The sequence below is a fragment of the Branchiostoma floridae genome, chromosome 17 (assembly GCF_000003815.2).
Source record: "Branchiostoma floridae strain S238N-H82 chromosome 17, Bfl_VNyyK, whole genome shotgun sequence".
In the NCBI taxonomy this organism is placed as follows: Eukaryota; Metazoa; Chordata; class Leptocardii; order Amphioxiformes; family Branchiostomatidae; genus Branchiostoma; species Branchiostoma floridae.
This window is the reverse complement of record NC_049995.1, coordinates 2,643,263-2,656,226: the sequence shown is the minus strand read 5'-3', so window position 1 is coordinate 2,656,226 and position 12,964 is coordinate 2,643,263. Positions and strand designations below refer to the sequence as shown.

General features: G+C 42.3%; 1 protein-coding gene across 1 annotated transcript in view; it reads right to left on the bottom strand.

The window, feature by feature from the left end:
- Positions 1 to 12,831, bottom strand: part of LOC118404821 (replication factor C subunit 1-like) — a gene marked incomplete in the record, with an annotated part of 33,779 nt that extends 20,948 nt beyond the window's left edge. The window contains 9 exon segments of the mRNA XM_035804180.1: positions 4,612 to 4,840; positions 5,373 to 5,569; positions 6,281 to 6,368; positions 7,130 to 7,177; positions 7,422 to 7,558; positions 8,413 to 8,487; positions 11,284 to 11,347; positions 12,162 to 12,239; positions 12,653 to 12,831. Of these exon segments, the coding sequence (XP_035660073.1) occupies positions 4,612 to 4,840; positions 5,373 to 5,569; positions 6,281 to 6,368; positions 7,130 to 7,177; positions 7,422 to 7,558; positions 8,413 to 8,487; positions 11,284 to 11,347; positions 12,162 to 12,239; positions 12,653 to 12,655 (919 nt within the window).
- Positions 12,832 to 12,964: the final 133 nt, after the last annotated feature.

The following is a 12,964-nucleotide window of genomic DNA, read 5'->3' as shown; positions in this document are numbered from 1 at the left end:
TTTTCCCTTCGCCCACATCCTGCATTTTTTTTCAAAAATGTTGCCTTTCTAGTTACTTTACTTTTTCAAATCCCACCGTGCAAGGATCAAGACATAGTGAAATCGGGGCCTTACTACTGAACTACATTATTGCTTGAGCTGTGAATTTTTAACAGCCCAAACGCCTATAACCTCCTTGCCCCTCGTATTCTTGTTATGTTAACCTTCATGTAACATATTGTTTTTTGTGTTGTTTCCTCTTCTTCTCAAACAAATAAGGTAAACGACCTAGACCAGACACTGAGACAGACACTGTGGTGTTTGGTTACATAATGATTAATGTTATAGTAGCAAATGGTTTCGTATATAGCTGGAGGGGTTCAGGTCACTAAATATTAATTGTGTTGGACTTGGAGTAAGAGTAAAAACATAACAACAGTAGTCTGAGTGTCAGACTACAACATGTGAAGTTTGTATATTTGCTTGCAAATATCACCTTTCTAGTTGCATAATTAAATCCCCACACAACTCATAAATTTTTTTAAACGATTTGCAGTACTACTTGTATTCTGTTTTGTTTATACTCAGAACCCGACACCTTCACTGGGCTCGAGAAGGTTACGACCTTGGGCCTTCAAAAGAACGCCATCTCCATCATATCCCAGCATGCTTTCCGAGGCCTACCTCTCCTTGCCTGGTTGGTGTTGGCCAAGAATCGCCTGCGTTCCGTGCCCGTTGACGCACTCCTGCCGCCCAAAGCGCTTCGGGTCGCAAACCTGGAAACAAACCACATCACCACGGTCGACAGCCGAGTCCTGCGTCTGAGTCAGAACCAGAACTTGCGTGTCGTGATAGCCGGCAACGAGCTGAGCTGCGATGGGAATCTCACCTGGTTCATCTGCAACCTACCAGACCTGGACCAGATTTCTAGTCCGAGGCTCCTGAGGTGCGCATCCCCGGCTAACCTGCGTGGAACTCTCCTTGTAACGATGAGGAAGGACATCTGTCAGGCTGTCACAGAGAGGTCGCATCAGATGACCATCACGACAGGCCCTCGTACCATCAACACCAGTCTGTACAACACCACCATCCCCACGGAGACGGCACACAACAACAGTGTCCCAGGCATTGACACTGTTAATGACGTCGATGACACTGTCAATGAGGACAATGTCAATGTCATCCTCACTGCTGTTGCTGTTCCACTCCTCATCGTGTCACCATCGGCGATTTTCGTCATCTTTTACCTCCGCTGTCGCAACAAAGGTTTGGCACGTCACAACACGCCTGCCGAAACAGACGGAAGGGACAAGATCGAGCCCTACGCTGTTGCTTACTCGAACTCAGCCGGACAGCCATCATTGGACAAAGACTCTAGAGCTACAGGCCCACAACCAACTCCTGTTCAAGACCAGACATCAGAGGAAAATGATGACATCCAGCCATACGCAGTGTCATACGTTGATGTGTCAGGGAAAGGGAAAAACGGAAAGCTTGCACCGTACGCGACGACTTCCTTGGCTCATATCCAGACATCAGAGGACAATGAAGACATTGAGCCATACGCAGTGTCATATGTCGATGTGTCAGGGAAGGGGAAGAATGGCAAGCTTGCACCGTATGCCACGACTACCATAAATGAAGACCCAGGGCCACAGCTTCAGCCGTATTCTGTGACCCACGATAAAGACCCAGGGCCACAGCTTCAGCCGTATTCTGTGACCCACGATGAAGACCCAGGGCCACAGCTTCAGCCGTATTCTGTGACCCACGATAAAGACTCAGGGCCACAGCTTCAGCCGTATTCTGTGACCCACGATAAAGACTCAGGGCCACAGCTTCAGCCGTCTTCTGTGACCCACGATGAAGACCCAGGGCCACAGCTTCAGCCATATGCAGTGACCCACGATGAAAACCCAGGGCCACAACTCCATGCATATGCTAAAACCTGCATTGACAACCCAGAGCAAGGTGATGATAATAAGATCCAACCTTATGCAACAGTCTACGCAGACCCACAACAAGCCACAAGAGGCAGTAAAGGGGCAGGTTATACGTCACTGACAAATACCAGTAAACAACAGGCAACGAAAGTCAACCAAACAGTCACCCAGTCGCTGCCCACACAGACAAACATCAAACCAAACTATGACTATGAGAGAGACCATTCATCGACGGGAAACAGCAGGGGTCCTTACGGAGTGGACAAGAGACAGGAGAGTCCACGTGTTAGTGGGCTCCTGCACAGGAGTGGTTCACAGCACACTGGTGAAAACAAGCTGTACAAAACGGCACAAGGACAGTCTGACAGTGAAGACAGCACATCTGGCATGCTGTACAACGCAGCTCAAGAACAGCTGGAGAATGAGGACAGCACAACTCACAAGCTGTGCAACACAGCCCAAGATCAGCATGACAGTGAGGACAGCGCAAGTCACAAGCTGTACAACACAGCACAAGGACAGCATGAGAGTGAGGACAGCACAAGTCACAGGCTATACAACACAGCACAAGAATAGCATGAGTCAGGACAGCACAACTCACAGGCTGTACAACACAGCACAAGAACAGCATGAGAGTCAGGACAGCACAACTCACAGGCTGTACAACACAGCACAAGAACAGCATGAGAGTCAGGACAGCACAACTCACAAGCTGTACAACACAGCTCAAGGACAGTCTGAGTGTAAGGACAGCACAACTCACAAGCTGTACAACGCAGCTCAAGAACAGCTGGAGAATGAGCACAGCACAACTCACAAGCTGTACAACACAGCGCAATAATAGCACGAGAGTAAGGACAGCACAACTCACAAGCTGTACAACACAGCTCAAGGACAGCATGAGAATGAGGACAGTGAACAGTTAGAGATATGTTAAGAACAGCCGATGAACTCTGGACCTACTCACAAGATCTAGAAGCTGGAGACCATGTCAGGTATGGGATATTGAATTGAGAGACATTTGTGGCTTTTACTGTAACACTTTCCTTGCAAACCTTGGTCCTACATGACTTTGCAATTGTATATGACTTGACTCATGACATGTGCAGTGCCCAAAATACCCACTTACACACTTGCAACCTTAACCATATTTTGCTTGGCGCAACTTGATTTAAAACCTGTCCTACATACATTGTACTTTTCCCCATGCTATCAACTTCATTAATTCTATAAGTTAAGTTATTATTTCATTGGACCTAGTTTGGAGCTATTCATACTAGTAATGAAATAAACCTCAGAGATGTACTTAAGACAAAAATATTTCATGGACCTAGTTTTTATGTGATCGGGATTGGAGCTATCAGTAATGAGAGAAATAGACCTAAAAGATGTAAAACCTGATTGTGTTAAGAACATGTTTAAAAGTGAAACTGACTTGGTGGTGTCTTCGGCACACCTTGTACCTGTAGTAAGTTGTATCAGTGTGTGAATGTAGTTTGTCCTATTAGTAATGAAAATGATAAGAGTACAATTCTTGCCCAATAATATTTTCTTCCTAAGTTGTACAATGTACCATGTCTTACCGAATATTATAATATGATTATGAGGGCCACAAAAGTTGTTACCACTTTTCCTTGAAATGCCTTATGATCAGAGTCTATGCAAAATAGCTTTTTGGCACTAAATTTGTGATTAATGGTATTACTAAATAGGTATACAGATGCTAAACCAGATGGAGAGAGAGAGAAAGAGAGAGAGAGAGAAAGAGAGAGCAAAAGAGAGCGAGAGAGAGAGAGAGGAGAGGGAGAGAGAGAGAGAGAGGGAAAGAGAGAGAGAGGGCATGAGAGAGAGAGAGGAGAGAGAGAGAGAGAGAGAGGTCATGTACAGACAAAATATTACAATTCCATGAAACACCAAATGGTTCAAGCAGGATAAAGGGGCAGTTAAGGGTTTGTGAGCTTCTCATATAATATTTCATTAATTGATTATTGTAGTTCATTACATATGCAAGTAAGGATTTGATTTGTATGGGTCCTTCTTTTGCCCGGGTACCATACAGGTATTATAAGTTCTCTCCTATTTATCTATTCTATCTTGGAGGAACGTCCCTGCAGTTTGAAAAAAAATAAAAATCCAAGGGAGCACTGCAACAAATCAATCAACATAAACTTAACAATAATCATACAACATAAAATGTAAATGTTCGCTTCTACTTCCCGTCTGGGGAACTGTGCATTCAAACCTTTTGGTGGTGACATCAATTAATGAGTGAACAGTTGTTCCAACACCAAGCGGACGGAAAGCATTTTGGGTGTTGGAACACCTGTTCAAATGAGTTCTTGCACCCATTCCTTAATTCGCTCATGTGTAGGGCGAATCACGCAGTGCTGTCGTCCAAAATTTCAGACAATTCCAGACATTAGAGATGTCCGAGTGAGAAGCGACTGTTTATACTGTAAATGCAGACATTTTCGCGGTTGTTTCATGTTCACGGTTTTCGTGTTGCCAACTCACCACGAACATATTTCCATCCCAGTCAGAGACTACAGTGCATGGCAATAATAAAACCACCGCAAAGAGTCCTTTTTCCCGCTACTGCGGAGTTAAATCCCTTGCGAACTTAAATGCATTTACAGTAGTGTATAATAAACATTGGAGTGGCCTATTATTAAAATACAAAGATTCTAACCTCCTAAGCAGTTTTCTTCTCCCTGTGGAATCTCCTTAGTCCCCAGCGCCCTCGGGCCTTCGCGGGTTAAGTAAGCTCTGTACGCTCCTCGCGCGGGTTTCTTCTCAGCGTCTTGGTTGGAGTCTTTCGCTGGCGACTTCTTAGGTGAAGGAGTCTTCTCAGTCTTGGTCTTCACTGGTGAAGGTTTCTTTGCTTTTTTTGGTTGATCTGGTTTGGCTTCATCCTTATCCTTTTGTAAGAAAAAATCATTTTTTCCCTTAAAATATGTAAATATAAATGTCCTAAGAATTTCTAATACTGCAAGTACAGTGTACGTAGTCCTTCTGTAAATACATGTTTTATTTCCTAAATAGCAATACAGTAGAAGCCGCTTAATTGCACACCCCATTTGCCAGAGTATTTCGTGCAGTTGTCTGAATGGTGCAATAATGCAAAGTTATCCAGCTGGACTGCACCATCACAGGATTTTGAGATTCCATGCAATTACCAGAAGTATGCAATTATCCATTGTGCAATTAAATGGTTTCTACTGTATTTGCAATATGATAAGATTTGACAGGGCTGTACTGATGCATACAAACTTCAAAATATATAAATCAATCATAAATGTATGGTACGCATAAAAAATACCCATTAGTATCAAGTGTTAACTCCCAAAAGCATCTATTTAGATACTATAAGGTGAGCGAAACAAAGTATCAAATTGACTTGAAAAGAAACTACATCACATTGTATACTCTTAAGTTAAAATACATTAATACCTGTGACTCTAGTTTGATTTTTTTCTTCATCTTCTGATCCTCAGTCTTGTCAAAGTACTTGCTCTTCTGAGGGCTGGCTTTCTTGGGGCTTGCGCTAGAGGTCGGAGATTTTTCTCTCGTCTTCTTGGGACTGGTTTGATCTACTCTTGTTTTGGTTGGTTTTTTCTCATGTGTTCCGTTTTCTTTCTTCTTGTTGTCTAAAGTGCAAGAAGGTTGAATATCACAAATTTTAATGTCAACTTAAGTAATAAGCTACCAACCAACCAACCAACAAGTTGATCAACCAACCAACCAACCAACCAACAAACAATCTCACATGTGTATAAAAATAAAATCAACATAGTTACTATCATTTTTCCTTCTAACAGTGACGGTTTATTAAAGGTAGAGAAGGTACGATGTCTACCAGTACATCTTGGACACGGAGAATGGTCTAGTATCGATCTCGCGAGAAAATATGAGACTAGACCATCCTCCGCGTCCAAGATGTACTGGGAGACATCGAAAATTTGGAGGTACATTCTCTACCTTTAATACATTTGTAAATAGTCACTGTTGGAAAAAAAATTGATAGTAACTGTGAACATACGTGACTGATGAACCTATTCAACAAAATCAACATAACACCTAACCTAAGGCCTAGGGCAAGGGGCATAAAATTTTCAGTTTGTTAAACAGCATTTGTTGCATTATTTTGGCTGAAATCTATCATAAAATAAGAGCCAACTCACCAACATATGATCAGTCATCTACTTTTCAAACCACATAAACCTAGCCATCCATTCACCAACACATTCACAAGACCACAAGACAAGCAGCTTTTAAAAAGCACAAAACAAATTGTCGACAGAACTACAATGTTGCTGGTTGTTGTAATTTCTTTCACGTATCATGTCCATTTTACATACCAGGGGAAATTGACATAGTTGCTGATTTCTTCCGACTCTTGTCAAGTTCTGCCAGCGTTTCCATAAACGCTTCGTCATCGTGAAGCTCCTAAAAAACACAAATGGCAAACTCAGTAACTAATTTTTTTTATGATTAAAAAAACCTTGTTGTCTACAGTTGTACATATAGAATACAACACGGTGTATTCCGTATCACCCAAGGTATCAGCCCGATCGAGGGTCGGATCGCCCGACGGCTGAAGGCCGGAGGGTGATCCGACCCGCGGGAGGGCTGAGACCGAGGGTGATGCGGAATACACCGTGTTGTATTTTATTTATGTCATACCCACCTGAGTAAACCACTGTTTTGATGCGAAATGCGCCAGAAGTTGAACGAATTTGTTGCCCTCGAAAAAAAATTGTTGCAACAGTAATGTTCCAACGTCCGAATCAGGTATTCGAACTTTCGATGGCGCCGTACTCGGCCCACTCGAAACAGTTCGATTTATTCGAATGGAGCCCGTGTGATAACCCCGGGCCGTACGGAAAGTTACCAGCCGGTCCGGAACACCCGTATCGAACGTTTTCATGTCACAGCTATGACATAAATACATAATATCACATTTCAAGCACATGCATGTGTACAGTCAAACCTGTACAAGTGACCACCTCTACAAGAGACCACCTGACCAACATTACATAATTTTGCCCATTGTCACCTGTTTATAGTGACCACCTGTCCACATAGACTTTATCAGCCCTTTAAGTGGTCATCTTATGCAGGTTTGACAGTATGTTAATGATTTCAAGGGTGACCAACTGATTCCAAATTTCAAAGCTACTGTAATGTACATGTATGGCATGCCTAACCTTGTCAGCTTCTGAGTCAACATCATTTGCCTTGCCTGCATCATGTCCCTGTAAGATGAAAATCCAAACAAATAGAATTATGACACCCGAAGAAGAAATGCAAATTGCTTCCTTGTTGCAGTAATATTAAGTTATATGAAACGTATACATGTAGTTGAGTTGACATCTACAAATGCATTCTAAATTCTAACAGTGAAGTAACAGATGCTAAAAATGAGTTAGCTGTTTGGTGTTTCAACTGCCTTTCAACACCAAAGAATCTTTCCATCGCAATAACAAAATTGTCCCTTACACTTCTCTTTTTGGCGACCACTGTTGTCCTACTGACTCTGTGAGTTGGTGACGCCGCGCCAAAGAAGTCTGCAGCGGAGGTTGGCTTTAACACTGGTTTGGGGTCAAACTGCTTTCTACTGGGGGGTGACTTTACTTCTGCAAGACATACATGTTGTTTTTACTGAAGTTGCACACAAGAAATGTATTAGAGGTTGAATCCCTAGCAGGCCCCAAATGTAGTGCACTTGGGAAAGGCGCTTTAAACCTATATCCTCACTCAGCTTAGGTGAAAATAAGTCCCAAGCTTCAGTTAGGGACGTCCTCTAGAACGTAAAGCTGGAGGTCCTGTTTACTAGTACATGTTTGAGGAGAGCCAGACGTAAAGCATGTGCCATATGTCAAAGGTGTGTAGCGGTAGCAAGGTGGCTCTTCACTCTCTGCTATAAAAAAAAGCATTACTTAAGAAGAAAAATACATGTAAGTAGTGGTGTGTACCTAAACTCAATTTCAGGTTCAGGTCCGGATTCAGGTCCAGCAGTTCAGGTTCAGGTCTGGACTTATAAGTCCGGACCTGAACCCATCTATGCATATTATGCGCATTTTTTTAGGGGGAGGGGGGATGGTGCATATAAAATTGCATGTTAGCATGAATTGAAATGCAATGTGAAAAATACATGAAAATAATATACAGCCAGTGTAAACACGAAATGTGTTTTGTCTTTTTCCAGTGCAAATTGCACTGTCTATGGAAGGTTTTAGATGGTTAAGAACAAAATAAGGGAATATAAGTGACAGATTACTTTTCGAAGTCCGGACTTGGCTACGGACATTTAGTTTTTTTTTGGACTTGGACCTTAACATTTTTAGGTCCAATTCCAAGTCCGGGCTTTAGGTACGCACCACTACATGTAAGTATGGATGGATGTCTATATATTATCAACGGTAGAAATGGAATAGAAACAAAATTTTCAAAACAGACATGGAATACAACCTTGCAGTCTACAATGTACCTGTTTTGTTGGGTTTTGCTGATTTTGCTGCTGCAGTTTTCTGTTGTTTGACAGGCGGCACTTCTTCATCTGAATCTGGAAAGACAGAATTGTACAAGAAGGTCAAACACCATTAAAGAAAAGTATAATCTTTGTACAATGACTATGCTACTACAGTGGAATTCCCTTATCTGGATGAGTGGCAATAGAATAGAATGAATGGCAAATTGGATTTCACGATTCTATGCAATTACCCGAATTATCCAAGAAGCCGAAATCCAAATAATTGGAGTTCACTGTATCATGGCAGTGTTTAAGTGTTACGCCCCCTTCAGACATACAGGACCTTCTTATAACTTTATTCCAATCAGCATTCCCGCCAGGTTCTTGAAAGTATGCGTCAAAATATTGGGGAGGGGGGTAATGAGCGCCGGAGGCGCGAGACGAGCGCCGCAGGCGTTCGCTTTCTAGGGGGGTCCGGGGGCATGCTCCCCCGGGAAAATTTGGATTTTCAAACTCTCTAAAACACAATTTCCTGCAATTTGAGAGGAAAATCATGCGCTTGAGATTGGATGTCGGTTGCCTCTTTTACTCCCGTTATTCAGTAATCGACGACCGCCCTCTCGAACCCCAAAAATACGTTATATGAAAAAAAAACTATAAGCACAGGGAATCAGCCTTCCGTGATCTGGCCAGGGTATAATTTGTCCAGACATGAAAATTTTTGATGCTTCGCAACAGGGCTCTAGCCAGTTCGTCAGCCCATGGAAAAATTTTGCCAATTTTTTCCGTCATTGAATAAAAAAAGGTCTAACGTTACCGAGTCGTGCGATCAATGTTGCGCCCTCCCGCATCAAATAGTTTTCCGAGACGATAAAATAACGACGCCATCACGCACATTTTGTGTTTTTTTTTCTATTTTTCCCGATGATTTTACTCAAAATTTTCGTATCGGTGGGGTTTTACAAGGCCGTGCCATCATTTTCCACGAGCGTGCGACCTCAGGTAACCCCGTTTTCGGCGTGAAATCTTTGGCTGGATTTCTTTTTAAATAGACTAAGAACGTTATACATTACTCGAAGGAGGACGATATGCTGCCTCTTTGCCTTTGGTAGTGATCAGTGCGGCCGGTGTAGCCTTGAAGCAGTAGCCAGAAAGACGTCCCAACGTGCTGGGCGTTGCGATCTACGATCCGTCTGGGGAGGGGGGCGTGCCGCGCCATGTGCCACGGAGGCCAGTGCCAGTGCACAGCCGACTCGATCGACGCTTGACAACAATATTGCGGCCCCTTTTCTGCCACAAATTTTGTCTTTTTGAAACATAAGAAATTTTGCAAATAACAAATAAAGTGTACAGTTTTGGATTCTTCACTTATTTACCACCGCTTTTTTAACTTGGATAAATGGGGAAACTTTAATAGTAAATTGTTAGCAGCTAGGGAAGAAACTTGCCAGGCGACACGGTCGGCTACCAATATCACAAAACAACGTCACGTGCGCCTAATACTCCGTAACTTTTGTTTTTTCTTCCCGGTGACCAATGACAGAGTACAACATTACATTTATCAAACGCTGATTGGTTATTAAGATGATTGGATTTGGACCTGGTGGCCAATCTAGACTGCTTGGCGCCGGTGGCCTGTTGCCAAAGATACCGACTGCCAATCAATTGCCCACAGCGTGAGAACTTTTGTTGAGATGTGCAACACTCGCACAGAACAGTTTGTTTGCTCAATACTAGTATTACCCACACATCTTTAACAAATACGTGAAAATGAGGATAAGTAAGTATCATGTTAAAATCAGAATATAAAATCTATATAAGATTTCTTCCAGACGAGTGTTAGAGAATGCTGACTGTCAGATGTATGTCACGGACTACAAAAAATTACATTGCGCAACGGACAGCTCAGACTGGCGCGTGGCTGGGTGTGTCGCACATGGGTCCGCTAGTTGTAAAACGTGCCGCGCTCCGCCCCATGCCCAGACTACTGGGATGACCGGAAAGTGAACAATTTGAAGTATAAATTGTAAAGGTAGGATTCCTTCTTATAAACACAGATTTTTTGAAAGATTCCAGATACATTTTGTACACTGGTGGTACAGGTCAGCCTTTCTTTCAGATTTTTTTATGGACGCATTCCGCCGAGCCGAATGCGTCTTTCCAGAAAAAAATGCGTCCAAAGACGTAAAGACGTATGCCTGGCGGGAATGCTGATTCCAATCAACTCCCAGAATAAGGTCAGTGCTGGGTTGGGAGATGAGTAGCCTGGAATCCATTCTATCCTAGCTCCAGTTTACTCATGACAGTGGCCTGAGGCACATACAATATTAATCATATACTATACCATTTATGCTCACCCTATTGTATTGTGTAGAAGTTTTAAAAATTGCTCATATTGCAGGGCTCGAAATACATGTACTGGGTGCATGTGCACCCAGGTGCACCCAAAATTGGAGCTGTGCACCCAATTATTTTCTGTGGGTGCACAGGGTGCACCCAAAAATTTTCTTAGGTTTATGTATGTAAAGATATCAAAGTATACTAGTAATATACATCATATTCTTGACATCTAAGTGTTAAAAAGATAACAAAAATGTCTGTCATGTTATTTGTTTAAGAATTTGATAGCTTGTAAATAAGTTTTGCTATTAGGTTATTGCTTAAATTTAAGTGGTGCACCCAAAAAAATTTTGGTGCACCCAATTTTTCAAGCTGGGTGCACCAGTGCACCTAATCCCAAAAATGAATTTCGAGCCCTGTATTGGCATTAGCAGCTAATATTCATCTGAGCTCTGATTGGCTACAGGTTGAAGAAGAAGAAAAAGAACACACCAGCAAAAATTAGCAGACATAGAGACTGGTCTTCACAAGTAAAGGATGTTGTATTACCTGAGTCGTAAATCACTGCTGCTTTCCGCTTGGTTTGACTACTCTTCTTCACGCCACCTTTTTCCTGTATTGTCAGAGATTTATTACATTCTCAGATTCTGCTTATAATGACATGTTTTGACACACAAATATATAAGAAGCAACAAACGTGAATATGGTACTTTGGGAATGAATACTGCTGCCAATTGTACTTAAACTAAATGAGAGAGAAGTTTAAATGTGGGCTGAAGTCTGCCATCTCTAATTGTAATATCTGTATAGTTAGTAAAACTGCCCTTCTTCGTAACAAAATTAGCTTTGCACTTTGCAGGCACATAGCATGGCAGAAAGCTATGGCTAGTTTAAGGTATTTCTGGCCAATCCTAATGCGTGTTTGACTTTGACTAACGGGCAATGACCCTAATTGACGCAGGCGCAGAAGGCGCAGAAGGCGCAGAAGGCGCAGAAGGCGCAGAAGGCGCAGAAGGCGCAGAAGGCGCAGAAGGCGCAGAAGGCCCAAAACGAGTATTTTAGCCTATTTTCGACTTTTAGCAGGAAAATGTAAGTAACATTTCATATTGGTGAGACAGTGTAGGTTGCAGATGTTCAGATTCGGCCAAAAAACTAGGTTTTGGTCCATCTTTTTGGCCTGTGCTGACCCCTATTTTGAAGTGCTGAGTCACAAAAATGACGTCATGAAAAGCAAGATTTATAGTTGCGCTGGTCAGAAAGTTTCAAGGTTAGACTTTTGGACACTTGAGATAGCGGGCTGCTGTGTGGGGTGAGTTCTTATGACCTGGAATGTTCACGGATGAGATTATGACACCCTGAACTTGCTAATTTTAACATTATCGCCTATGTAGATTTGTATTAGTGGTAACTGCTCTAACGGACAATACCTTTGCTGAAGATGCCGTCTTCTGTACAGGTTTGGTCTTTGTGGCGCCAGGCGCTGCTCCAAAGAAGCGCCGAATGTCCTTGAGGAGAAAAAGACATGTTGAACTGTTATTAAATTCTGTTTGTAGAAATACTGCGTTGTTAACCTCCTTGGAAATACTACGGGACTTCCAAATTATGAACTATAGTGTGGGAGTGAATGATGATGATGATAAATTTTGAATTTACTGCCCCCCCCCCCCCCCCCCAAAAAAAGAAAACAGAAACCTGTACAAAAGAAGCAAGCAGAAAAGGACCTAAGGAAAGAAAATCAACATTTTTTTTTTCCGCCCACCCCCTTTTCTATCTTTCCTGATCCATCCCAACGAAAAGGAGGGAGGGGGATTTCTTCGTAAAGTTACCGCCAAATCAGTAAACTAAACATCTAACGACTCAACAACGAAACAGTTATGTCAACTTAACCAAAATAACTCACAGCTGTTGTTGTACTCACCATTCTGTTAAGGACTCAGTTTTCCATCCGTATTTTATTGCAAAACCGCCAAAAATTACTTGCCAAGAAACTTGCCCGTGCCTGCAATGCGCGCCATAAATAAGGTCACAACCTTTCACCCCTGACCTTAAAACTTTACCGTAACTACAGCACTTTATTTGCAGGCTATTCATGCGATAAAAACAAAATTTACAAAACTTAGACAAAATTAAGTTGTTTACGATATACTTCATTTCCTTAAAATGAGTATCTAGAATATGAATATCAAAATTTTCTGGTGGGAATTCTACAGACTTTTATCTAGCTATAACC